We start from the raw sequence: 14,141 nt of genomic DNA on the forward strand, positions 1-14,141 counted from the left end.
ATATGCATGCAATATTCTTACTCGATCTCCAGCACTTTGTCTGCTGTCTCTGGTCTATATTTTCGGCCCATGAATTTGATTAATCATATTCGGCGTGTGACATTTCAATTATTGGCATTTTCTGCTTTTTAGTTCAACGTGTCTCACACTTCTCCAATTATATGTTGTCCCCGCAGGCAACCACCTTGATTGACAAATGCAAACATAAATAATTAAATCAACCCTAAAAGACGAGCCCTTCTGTCATGCTAATCAAATGTTTAAAGCATGCCAGCAAACAATTACTACTACTTTAGCTACTCACAGCTGGTGCCCGCGGAAATTCTCCTCATGAAACACGAATAATACCCTAGCAAAGTATTAAATAAATATATTACGTATTAGGCTTTACTTGTTAAAGATAAGATTGAATTTAAACAGAAATAAAAATATTAAAATATTAATTTAAATGATTAACTTTACGATGCAAATTAAAGTCCAAATATATGACAGCGGACTAATATGAATGCTAGTTACTTCTCGACCAAGTCTCTTAAAAAAAAGAGAGTAAAATTAACCATAAGAGATTGTAGATTATTAAAAAATAGGGAAAACTTCAATATTTAACCTTCTGAATTTTTATTGTTTTTGTAATCACCTACTTAATTAATATTTAGAAATTGTCAATTTAGTGTATCTAATTTTAAAAAAGTTTGCAATGTTACCACTCCGTTATGATTCTCTATTAAATATAATCCTAACGGAAACCTTGAAAACAGGGGTGGAACTAAGATTTATGAAATGGGGGAATGAAATTTTTTATTTTTTATACATTAGGAAGACATACTTAAATAAATACAAAAGCACATCGATACATATAATCTCTATGTGTGTGTTTATATAAAATGAAAGCATAAAAGTCTTAAATTTAATATTATGACATTACAAACATAGAATAGTATAGACAACTAGCAACATAAACTAATATGATTTATTGGGTCCAAGAAAAATGTACCTTTGAATATGTAGGGAAACTATATAAATGGGGGTATTTAAAGTTTATATATATTGCGGGGACAAAAGTATAATTTTGAGGGAGGGCAAATTTATAAATATGCATACCTTAAGACAATTTTTAAAATTTTTTGGGGGACAACCTTGGGTCCGCACCTGCTTGACATTGTTCAAAACACCCATATATATATATATATTTTTTTTTAAAAAAAAAAAATTACATAATTAAGGTAATTTTGTACTTTAATAAATGTTACAGAGGTATAAAAATCATTTGACCTCTTTGTCCACTAATTTAACCTCAAACTCTAATGAGTGTCGTGATATTGTAAACTTTTTTAAGTGTTTTTATTTTTTTTATTTTTTATAATCAATGAGTAACTTTCATTAAGAAAACATTATAAACGTACACTTTACAAAGAAATGCTAAAGCAAGTATTTGATATGTTAAATTGAAAGTTTTTAAATTTTAGGGGATAATTATAAAAGAGATGAAAATTTAAGAGAATTAAGTGAAATTTATCCTAAAAAAATATTTTTTTATTACATTTATTATATTGTGTGTTTAATTATCTAAGGGAGTGCTAGGGAGTCAAACAAATGAACCTAAAAAAATTTTCAAATTGACGTGGCAGACCGTGAGTGAAAGGCAAGGGAAAGAGAATTACATTTTTTTAATTTAAAAACTCTTGCCACGTCAGTTTAAAATTTTTTCTAAGTTTATTTGTTTGGCTCCTTATCACTTCGCATTATCCAAATCAACTTAATTGACCATCGACACGAACACACTGAAATTAATAAGCGATTGACCCATTAAACAGTAGTTCCAAAACAGCTAACAAAACTAGAAAGATATTACAAACAATGTATTGTAGATAAGTTCGGGGTCCTTTTCATTTCATTTTCAATATTCGTTGAATCTACTTTTGATCATCTGAATCAGATTAATAGTGATCACCCAATTTCCACGTACATATACCCCACTCGAATCAGATCAAAGCTAGCTACGTACCAGAAGTCATTGTTTCCAATTTCTTCTTTATTAAACTCAATCATTTATATATATATATATATATATATATATATATATATAGAAAATTCAGCCAAAGTCTGAAATTGTTCAAGTTAATCTAATTGATATATGGCTAGTTTAGGTTTGTGATTTTTTTTCTATTCTACTAAATTAAACTTAAAATTACAAATATTGAGAAGAAAAAAGAGTTGAGATTATGTTAATAATTTAACCTAAAAATTTCATTTATAATGTGTAAGTGCATTTATTATGCAGGATATATATATATATATCCGTTCATAATTAAAATCCATTTTGTCCCTAAAACGGCCGGCAGGCATAAGTCTAATGAAGACTGTTTCTAGTCATTTCATAATTAAAAATTTATGTTATTATATTTAATGGTATAAATTATGCTACATTATTTAAAATCTTTAAATGGCACGAAAATACTCACATTCTTTTGACAAAACCTTCGGAATTCGTCGATTTGGTATAAGGGTGGCTTAGAAGGGAAGTATTTTACTTTTAAGCAGTTGAAACCTTTGCTATCCTTTTCTTTCCGTTATAAAACGAAGACCAATTAATATAGAAAATTATAAAATAATGCAGTGGGCCATTGGCCAGCCCCAGTGCCCAGTGGTGCCTGAATTCATCAACTTAATTGTCTTTTTGGCGCCGACACGTTTTTGCCTAAAGCATAGAGATCCACTTTCTTCGGTGATACTTTTCATACTTTAATTGAATCATTGGAAACAATATTATAGAATTCGTAGAGCAGATCACGCCACGAAAATGACTACCACCAAAGTTATATTGACTAATATATATATCTCTTTATTGTAATAGAATAGACATGTACATTATTTGCAAGAACTTTTTCTCCACCCACCTCTCACTCTCTCAGCTTTTTTATTTTATTTTAATTTTAATTTTTATATAGTTATGTATTTTTTATTACGAGTGACACATTCCGTTATGGAGGCATGCTATTTCTTCAACTTTTGCTCTTTTTTAAAATTCACGTACCATTGAATTAGTAAATTTTTTTAAAAAACGAATGGAGTTGGATGAAAGTCGATACTTGTTTATTATTTTTACATACCATAAAAAACTAATTAATTACAAATCAATATAATCATTTTTTTTTTGTTGGTTTTGTTTTAAGATATATATTACAAGTCAATACTCGATTTTCTACTTAAACTATGTTCTCTAAACTAATCATTGAATTGAATCACTTTTTTCTTTCTGGGAAGAAAATATCCAAAATGGGCATATTCTTTACAAAGTGTGAGAAGTGGAAGTATCTTCCGGGAAATGATGAAAGGGGTGACGACCAGTCAAATTTGTAGCAAATGCCAGCCAACCCACTGGATCTAGTAGATCCACCCATGAACCCACCCTTCTATCGACCCACTAACTTAAAACAAATTACACAAGAAGACACCGCCTCACCACTCACCACCGTCTCCCTTGAATCCTTGATATATGTATTATACACATTTTTATTGTATTTTGTATTCTTTTAGCTCACAACGTTGACTCAGACAATGCATGAGAAAATTGTTTAAGAGTCAATGGTAGAGCACGTATATAAATACACCACAACCCTTCTGCCTAAACCACGCAGCAAAGCCAAAACCTTCTTCTTCTTCTTCTTAGGAAATCATTAGTCATGGCTAATTCCCATAGTTCCACCCCTTCCATTCCCACAACCACAAAATTAGTACTCTTCCTTTTATTCTCACTTGTTGTGGGAATGGCCTCTGCCCAGTTATCCTCTACTTTCTACGACAAATCCTGCCCTACAGCCCTTTCCACCATTAAATCAGCTGTTGTCTCTGCTGTGGGTAAAGAGGCACGCATGGGCGCATCGTTGCTCCGTCTTCATTTTCATGACTGCTTCGTTCAAGCAAGTCATCTTATCTCTCTCACTTATTCCTCCTTTTTTTTTTCTTCCTTCCTAATCATTATCTTATCTACAAATGTCTGCATGCGTTGAGTTGTGTCTCTGTGTGTGTGTCAGTGTGTGTCAGTGCATGTGGTGATTGTCTACCCAAAAGAAAAAAGAAAAAAGAAAAAAAAGTGTTCTGACGTGGAATAAAGTTGAATAATATTTTTATATTTTTAGAGGCGTTTTTTTATCATTGTAATTTTTGTTAACAATTTTGAATAACAATCTTGTAACAGGGATGTGATGCATCTGTACTGTTGGATGGTAGCAGTGGAGAGAAATCAGCAGGGCCCAATGCTAATTCACTAAGGGGATTCGACGTAATAGACACCATCAAAACTCAAGTGGAGAGTGCATGCGCTGGTATTGTGTCTTGTGCTGACATCTTAGCAGTAGCCGCCAGGGACTCTGTTGTCGCTGTAAGAAAAAAAAGAAAAATTCCAATTAATTAATTTCTACGTTATATAAGGTCCAATTTTCCTCATAATAATATTGAATTGATTAATTCAGCTGGGTGGACCGACCTGGACAGTTCCATTGGGTAGAAGAGACTCCACCACCTCAAGTCAAAGTGCTGCTAATACCGACCTCCCTGCTCCAACACTGGATCTTGCTGGCCTGATCACTGCCTTCTCAAACAAGGGTTTCACTACCAAAGAAATGGTGGCTTTATCAGGTATGTTAAATCAAATCACTACTTATTTTAAAAGGTTAATCTGAAATCCAAATTCTACCAAAAAAATTATGAAAGGATCGATCTTAACAAACTCCATTGTTTTCTTGGTAAATTTGTTCAGGATCTCACTCACTAGGCCAAGCCAGATGCATAGCCTTTCGGACCAGGGCATACAACGAAACCAACATAGACGCCACGTACAAAACATCACTACAATCGCAATGTCCAAGCACCGGAGGGGACGACAATCTTTCCCCTCTTGATGTCACAACTCCAAATACCTTTGACAATGCTTACTTCACCAACTTGAAAAATAATAAGGGTCTGTTGCACTCGGATCAACAACTCTTTACTACAGGAGGTTCCACAAACGCTCAAGTCAATAGTTACATCGCCAACAGGGCAATTTTTCGAGCAGACTTCGCCAACGCCATGAAAAAGATGGGGAACCTTAGCCCACTCACCGGCACCAACGGCCAGATCAGAAAAAACTGCAGGACAATCAACTAAGTCAACATACTTGAGATATTCATCTGCATGTTCAAGAATAACGGCGTTCATTATTATATGAAGGACACGGATTGCTTACAGGAAAAAAAAAATAATTAAGGTCACATATTGACAATCTTATATTTTATATCCCCGCATCTTTCCTCAAAGTGGAATGATGAATTATATATATATATATATATATATATTAGATTACAATCTTGCCAAGTGTACTTCGTATTTGAAACGTGTAATTTGAAGAAATTGCAATGTTAAAACGCAGTCAATGCGTATAATTGTGATATATCTTAGTAATGTTGAAAAATAGAGTCAAATGAATAAACTATGGTAGTATCTTCTAGAAGACGTCAAAGGAATAGTAAAAGTTGTTGCACCAACCAAGCCGTCGAATGAATAGTACATGGTTGTTGCACCAACCATTCCCACCAACCATTCTCACCAACCATTCTCACCAACCCTTCTATACCTATATAAGGAGCATCAAGCTTCATTGTTTCATAGTGCTAAGACAAGAAAAGTATAGAGAGAGAAAAAGAAAGAAAGGTTGAGAGAAAAAAGGTATAGAGAGATAAGTCTAGTGTTAGGCATATAAGAATTGCAGATCACAACATAGAAGAGTTGTGTGCAATCTCTCTCTGAAATATCTCTTGTAAAGTCTCCCCGTTATTTTCTCCCAAAGTAGTGAAATCTCTGCAACTCGGTGGATGTAGGCAGTATTGGCCGAACCACGTATAAATTTCTTGTCTTGTGTATGTTTGTGCGTGTTTATAGTACTAATCAAAAGTACACGTGTATGTTCTGTCGAGGAAAGATTGGATTTTAAGTGAGACCGGTGTGACTCCTCCAATCTTACCTGGGAACATACCGAGCTGTATCTTTGGTAAAATATTATTTACCGTACTTGTGTATTGTTGTTTTTCTTGACCGATTGGATCCCAAGATCCTGAAGAGGAATTAGTGGCGTCTAATTACCCAACAATTGGTATCAGAGCTCGGTTCGTGTTCCGTTCGAGTGGGAGCAGTAGCGTCAAGTTTATACAACAAGAAGGATGTCTCAAGAAACCCCCGAAACCACTCATGAAGTTCCTTCTTCAAGTGACAGTTCAAAGAAGTGGAGTCCAAATTATGGATCAGGCGGATCTATGAAAGTTGAAATAAAGCCATTTGATGAGAAGATCAATTTTGGCTTATGGCAAAGGCGGATGCGTGGCGTTCTTATTCAACAAAGGCTACTAGTTGCCTTAAAAGAAAGACCGGAGGGCATGACTGACCCCGAGTGGTCAGATATCGATCAACGGGCAATCTCTACCATTGAGATGTATATCACAGATGATGTGTTAAATCATGTGATATCAGCAATCTCTGCCAAAGATATGTGGGACAAGCTAGAAGCCATATATCTGGGGAAATCCTTGTCAAATAAGCTCTTCCTCAAGAAGAAACTCTTCAAACTGGAGATGAAGGAAGGCGAGGACGTGATGAAGCATATCAACATCTTCAACGCTTTGATCAACGACTTGAATCGGATAGATGTTCAATTCAGTGAAGAAGATCGAGCCTTGTTATTGCTTGCATCATTTCCAGATTCTTATGAGCATTTTGTCACCACGCTCATGTTTGGAAAGACAACTCTCAAGTTCAATGAGATTGTGCAAGACATCATCTCTCATGCGACCATGAAGAAGGCAGATGATAAGTCCACTTCCGTATCTGCTTTGAATGTGGAAAGTAGAGGCAGAAGATCAAACAGTGGCAACGGGCATGGAAGGTCGAGATCAAGGGCCGGCAGGTCAAAATCAAGGTATCCAAGAAATTCCAACAGCCAGAGCAGCTCAAAAACTATTGAGTGTTGGAATTGTGGCAAGACGGGTCACTACAAAAATCAATGTAAAGCTCCGAAAAAGGAGGCAACAAACGACACTGCAAACGTGGTGGCAGATGAAGCGCAAGAGGCCCTGATCCTCTCGGTTGATAGTCCCTTTGATTCTTGGGTGTTAGACTCAGGGGCTTCCTTTCATACAACAGCGATACGCGAAATCTTGGGAAACTATGTTAGTGGAGATTTCGGGAAAGTGTATCTAGCTGATGGTACGGCGCTGGATGTTGTGGGCATGGGAAATGTTCGGATTAGAATACATGCAGATTCAGTATGGAAGTTGGAGAAAGTCAGGCATGTTCCAGAGCTGAAGAAGAATCTGATCTCTGTGGGACAGCTTGATGATGAAGGGCATGGCATTCACTTCCACGGAGGTAAGTGGAAGGTCACATTTGGGGCTATGATGATAGCTCAAGGTGAAAAGACTGGTACCCTCTATATGACCACAGATATGAGGGATACTATTGCTGTTGCGAATGCAAGTGCTGAAGCAGATCTGTGGCACCAAAGGCTAGGGCACATGAGTGAAAAAGGGCTCAAAGTTTTGCACTCATTGGGGAAGCTACCAATGTTAAAGTCGATTAATATCGACTTTTGTGAAAATTGCATTTTCGGCAAACAGAAACGGGTGAGTTTCAAAACGGGTGGCAGAACCCTAGAAATGAGAAGCTGGAGCTAGTTCACACAGATGTCTGGGGGCCAGCTGCAGTCTCGTCCATTGGCGGAAAGTCATACTTTGTGACTTTCATTGATGACCATTCCAGGAAGGTATGGGTTTATTTCTTGAGACAGAAATCGGAGGTGTACGAAGTATTCAAGAAATGGAAGGCCATGGTGGAGAACGAGACAGGCTTGAAGATCAAGAAGCTAAGATCTGACAACGGTGGAGAGTACGAGGACACCGGGTTCAAAACGTTCTGTTTCGAGAATGGGATCCGTTTAGAACAGACTGTTCCAAGAACCCCACAGCAGAACGGGGTGGCAGAAAGGATGAACCGAACACTGACAGAAAGAGCCAGAAGCATGCGCATTCAGTCAGGCCTACCCAAGCAGTTTTGGGCTGAAGCAATCAACACAGCAACCTACCTCATTAATCGAGGACCATCAGTGCCGTTGGAGCAATGCATACCGGAGGAGGTATGGAGCGGAAAGAAGGTAAATCTTTCATGGTTAAAAGTTTTTGGTTGCATTGCTTATGCGCACATTAGTGACCATGTGAGGGGAAAGCTAGACCCTAAGTCACTAAAGTGCATCTTCATTGGATATGGAGGAGATGAGTTTGGTTATCGACTCTGGGATGACCAAAATAAGAAAATCATTCGAAGTAGAGATGTGGTTTTCAATGAGAAGGTGATGTACAAGGATAGAGGTGCTGCACAACCTACTAGTCCAATACAAGATGATCATATGTATGTTGAGTTGGATGATCTTCCAGAAAGTAGTCCGGTGCAACAAGTTGGTGAGGATCCTCAGCCTGAAGAAACTGCAGAACAACAAGCACCACAAGATCCAACTCCTACGCCTGCACCTAGAAGGTCAGCTCGTCCACATGTACCAAACAGGAAGTACATGAACTTTCTGTTATTAACAGATGGTGGAGAACCTGAATGCTATGCTGAAGCATGTCAGGTAGAGGACTCGAGCAAGTGGGAGCTTGCAATGAAGGATGAGATGAAGTCTCTCATCTCTAACAAGACATGGGAGCTAGCTAAGTTACCCGTGGGAAAGAAGACTCTACACAACAAATGGGTATATAGAGTCAAAGAGGAACATGATGGTTCCAAGAGACACAAGGCAAGATTGGTGGTCAAAGGCTTTCAGCAAAAAGAAGGAATTGACTATACCGACATTTTCTCACCGGTTGTGAAACTGAATACCATTCGTTCAGTTCTCAGCATTGTTGCAGCAGAGGGGTTGCACCTAGAGCAGTTAGATGTGAAGACTGCTTTCCTCCATGGAGACTTAAAGGAGGAGATTTACATGCAACAACCGGAGGGTTTTCCAGTCAAAGGAAAAGAGAAACTTGTGTGCAAATTGTCTAAAAGCTTGTACGGCCTGAAGCAAGCCCCAAGACAATGGTACAAAAAGTTTGATGGGTTTATGCAGAGGCATGGCTACAACAAATGCAACGCTGACGATTGTTGTTACTTCAAGAGGTTTGAATCCAGTTACATTATTTTGTTACTATATGTCGATGACATGTTAGTAACAAGTTCGGATATGGATGAAATCCAGAAGTTGAAGAAGCAACTATCGAGTGAGTTCGACATGAAGGATTTGGGCGCAGCGAAGCAAATTCTTGGGATGAGAATAAATAGGGACAAGCAAATGGGTACTTTGCAGTTGTCTCAAGAGGAGTACATTGGCCGTATTCTGAAAAGGTTCAGCATGAGTAATGCTAAGCCAGTTAGCACACCCTTGGCTAGTCACTTTCGGCTATCCAAGGATCAGTCCCCCAAGACAGAAGAAGAGAAGGACTTCATGGCTAAGGTTCCATATGCCTCAGCCATTGGAAGTTTGATGTATGCCATGGTTTGCACGAGACCAGATATAGCTCATGCAGTGGGAGCTGTGAGCAGATTCATGTCAAAACCTGGGAAGCAACACTGGGTGGCAGTGAAGTGGATACTAAGGTATCTACGAGGTACAACTAACAGAAGCCTATGTTTCAGAAATGGCGAGCTAAAACTACAAGGGTTTGTAGATGCAGACTTTGCTCGAGAGGTAGATCATAGGAGGAGCACTACCGGATATGTTTTCACAGTAGGTACTACTGCAGTAAGTTGGATTTCGCAGATACAGAAGGTTGTTGCTTTATCCACTACAGAGGCAGAGTACGTGGCTGTAACTGAGGCAAGCAAAGAGATGATTTGGTTACAGGGATTGTTGGCAGAAATGGGTTTCAGACAAGATAAGAATGTTTTGTATAGTGATAGCCAGAGTGCGATACACTTAGCAAAGAATTCAGCATTTCATTCAAGAACCAAGCACATTGGACTTCGGTATCATTTCGTCAGATCACTTCTAGAAGATGAGGTGTTGATACTTGAGAAGATCCAAGGCAGCAAGAATCCAGCTGACATGTTAACCAAATCAGTTACTATAGAGAAACTGAAGTTGTGCTCAACTTCAGTTGGTCTTCAAGCTTGAGGACAAGTGGACGAGTTGCAGAAGAGGGAATTGCGGAGATTGTTGAGATTCAAACTCATTAGACTCCAAGTGGGAGATTGTTGAAAAATGGAGTCAAATGAATAAACTATGGTAGTATCTTCTAGAAGACGTCAAAGGAATAGTAAAAGTTGTTGCACCAACCAAGCCGTCGAATGAATAGTACATGGTTGTTGCACCAACCATTCCCACCAACCATTCTCACCAACCATTCTCACCAACCCTTCTATACCTATATAAGGAGCATCAAGCTTCATTGTTTCATAGTGCTAAGACAAGAAAAGTATAGAGAGAGAAAAAGAAAGAAAGGTTGAAAGAAAAAAGGTATAGAGAGATAAGTCTAGTGTTAGGCATATAAGAATTGCAGATCACAACATAGAAGAGTTGTGTGCAATCTCTCTCTGAAATATCTCTTGTAAAGTCTCCCCGTTATTTTCTCCCAAAGTAGTGAAATCTCTGCAACTCGATGGATGTAGGCAGTATTGGCCGAACCACGTATAAATTTCTTGTCTTGTGTATGTTTGTGCGTGTTTATAGTATTAATCAAAAGTACACGTGTATGTTCTGTCGAGAAAAGATTGGATTTTAAGTGAGACCGGTGTGACTCCTCCAATCTTACCTGGGAACATACCGAGCTGTATCTTTGGTAAAATATTATTTACCGTACTTGTGTATTGTTGTTTTTCTTGACCGATTGGATCCCAAGATCCTGAAGAGGAATTAGTGGCGTCTAATTACCCAACAAGTAAAACTATCGCTTCTATTCACAAAATTCAGACGCTTTTCAATATCATTTGATTTCTGAAAAACAAAGTGAATCATAAAAGCTTACTCAAAATAAAAGCAAACGGTTGAGAAAATAAAATTAAGTTCGATGAATTAGAATATCTAAAGATCAGGTACGTACGTAAGTAAGCATCAAGTAGACATGATTTATCTAAATGAAAAATATTATTTAGCACATTTAATAAAGGGCTTACAGAAATCTCAAAAGAAGACATGATTTGTCAATTGCAAAGTCTCTAATTAGCAAAACCTCTAACGAATAGTCACTGCTAAAAAAAAAAACAAAACAAAACGAATCAATAAATTTTTTGGGGCAGTTTCATCTTAGTCCCTTCTTTTTGTAAAGCAATAGTGGATGGAGTATGGCAATTCAACGAAGATAGACGACACAAAATAGATGTCAAAAATGCAAAGAAGCATTCATATATGATGTTTAAATAAGAGAGAGAGAGAGAGAGAGAGAGAGAGATTTGTTAATATAAATCCGAGGGAGAGATATTTGTTAATAAAAATCCAACGAGCTAGAGAGAGATATTTGTTAATAAAAATCGAACTTACTTGAAAGATTTGTATTTTTCGACCCTCTCAAGGAGGTAGTCACTTTCAAGTTTCAACAACTTCAATATATATATATATTTTTTATTTTTTTATTTTTATTTTAAAGAAATGAGTAGATAAACTTTGTGGGACTATAAAATGTTTTTATGATGCTGCAAGTCAATACTCTATTATCTACTTAAAAAAAAAAAAAAAATCCTCTATTCTCTAAACCAATCATTGAATTGAATCTCTTTTTCTTTCATTCAAGAAAGTAAATATCAAAAATATTTTTGATATTTATTAAGGATCTGTTTGGGTTTGTGATTTTAAAATAGTGATTTTTAAAAATACAGTTAAGCGTTTTGGCAAAATCGCAGTTTAACCTTTAAAATTGTGCGTATTCAAAAAAACAAATCCTTACCTTGAATTTGAAAACAGGGATTTTACACATTTTTAAATTGCCATTTTTTAAAAGCGCAATCCTAAACAATTTATTTTTTGTAATTTCTTTTAAAATTATACTTTTTGTCAATGAAATTGCAATGTTAAATGCACCCTAAATCTGAGCAATGGCAGCAGTCTAGCAAAGTACTACAGCCAACCACTCAATGTACACCCATGAACTTTTGTATCTAGTAGAATATAAGTTAAATACTAATTTTAGTCTTTGTTACAAGATTTAACATAAAATATTATTAATTCTAGTTTCGTGTGAGCTGTCAAAACCTAGAAAGAGAGTAGCGCAGAGAGAGCATAGCATAGTAGGGGGACGAAGTTACGACTCCCTCCTCCCCGCCCCCTTTCTCCTTCCCCCTTGCCCCTCATTTTACCCACCTCCACTTTAGATCGATCAGGGCGCGTGTGTTAATGGTCCTCATGAGGGTGCTTTCTAGTGGCACATGGCTAGCCAGCAGTAGCGCGTGGAACACATGAGGGTGTGTTGGGTTTTGTTATTGTATTTTCGTTGTTTTAAAATAAGAATATATTCGCACTGGATTTTGTTTTTAGTAGCAGTTTATGGGGTGAAGTTTTATTCGTTTTTTTAGGTTTTGTTTTCACGAACCTCGAAGAATAACGGAATTGGTTTCCGGTTGATCTTTTGTTTTCTTATGGTTCATTTTTTTAGAGCAAACCATAGACAGATGATGGAGGAGTTATTAAGCATAAAGAATAATTGTCACTATGGTAAAGGCAGGGAAGGAGATTGCGATTGATAAAACACAAGTAACGGATATTAAAAAAAAAAAAAAGAGAGAGAGAGAGAGAGAGAGAGAGAGAGAGCCAAGGAATCAAGGACTTGGCAGCGAATAGAGACGTAATTTGTCAGAATTAATTTGTTGTAAATCTTAAATTGTTTGAGACGGTGACTTTTCATTGTCTTATATATAATAGTTCGAGATGTTATTGTGTATGTCATAGATAATGTTTGAATTGTGAAAATTTTAAATTGTATCTTTGGCCGTATATGGAACATTTTGTTCCATTTGATATTGTCATATCAATGATATGAGATAATTCGTGAAAAAAAAAATAAAAAAATTAAATTTAGAAAGCGGTGATATAAAATTAACACTAGACCATTAACTTAAACAAAAACTTACAAGAAGTATTGAATTTAATATATTTTCATTGCCGATGTCACTGTGTGGCACCGCCCCGGCCACAGTGTTGGAAGCCATCCGTGCGTTTTTCAAACTTGACTACTATGCGAGAAAAAGGTTTCTCAGCTCAGATTCAGAAAACCAGCATTCTCAGCCATCCTTGATTTCAAACACGATTGCTAATTTGCTGTGCGAGAAATACATAATCCACCATTCCACCCCTTTACCTTATGAAAATAGCAAGAGTAATGCTAGAAGCTTAGAAGGAGAACTAGTATTGTCATTGAGCTTATTCGCATTGACCTTTCTTAAATGTGTTGTAATTTTTAAAATTATTATTAAATTTAAGATTATTATTATTGAATTTTGCTGAGTAAAAGAATAAAGGTGAATTTTTTTTTTGAATTTTTTTTTTAACATTTTACTTGAGGCTATATTTATATATTTATAAATTTCATAGAAATATTTAGAGACATTTTACTTATTAGCCATGTGAGTTAACAAAAACAGTAACAATAAGAGGCGATTGGAAAGGGCTGACACATCATACATCAACGTTACAAATTTTTGAACTTTAGAAAAACATTGCAAAAGGTGAAATAATTTGGAAATAAGTGAAGTTTCTCTATTTTTTATTTTTTTCCACTAGAGAGAAATTAAGTGGAGATAAGCTAGCACTGTGGCTTTGTGGCCTAACTCAACTCAAACTACAAGTTTATCTACGTAAGAAATTATCGAAGCTTTCCGAAACACAAACAGGTTCGTTATGAATATATTCATGTTCTTTTTGGGCCTCCGTACAATTTTTTCACTCAAAAAGAGAAACCTTGAAAATTGAAATTACCATTTATATATATATATTCACAGTTATAACTTCATGAATATATGGTCTAGAGATATAGAGACTTAGAATTATCAATATAAAACTAAAATTTTGTAAAAATGAATGAGTTCTTTAGAACTTGAGTTTATCTAAATAATTAACATCTAAAGTATACAAAGAGCTTAATTGGAAATTTGAG

The 14,141-nt window shown here is 36.3% G+C and overlaps 1 protein-coding gene across 1 annotated transcript; it reads left to right on the top strand.

The window, feature by feature from the left end:
- The first annotated feature begins 3,648 nt into the window (after positions 1-3,648).
- LOC132191894 (cationic peroxidase 1-like) lies at positions 3,649-5,356 on the top strand. Its single transcript, XM_059607017.1, has 4 exons — positions 3,649-3,920; positions 4,199-4,381; positions 4,473-4,638; positions 4,760-5,356. The coding sequence occupies exons 1-4, from the start codon at positions 3,684-3,686 to the stop codon at positions 5,146-5,148; spliced, it is 975 nt and encodes a 324-aa protein (XP_059463000.1). The 5' UTR covers positions 3,649-3,683; the 3' UTR covers positions 5,149-5,356.
- The last annotated feature ends 8,785 nt before the right edge of the window (positions 5,357-14,141 follow it).

This window comes from Corylus avellana, chromosome ca9 (assembly GCF_901000735.1).
Source record: "Corylus avellana chromosome ca9, CavTom2PMs-1.0".
Classification (NCBI taxonomy): Eukaryota; Viridiplantae; Streptophyta; class Magnoliopsida; order Fagales; family Betulaceae; genus Corylus; species Corylus avellana.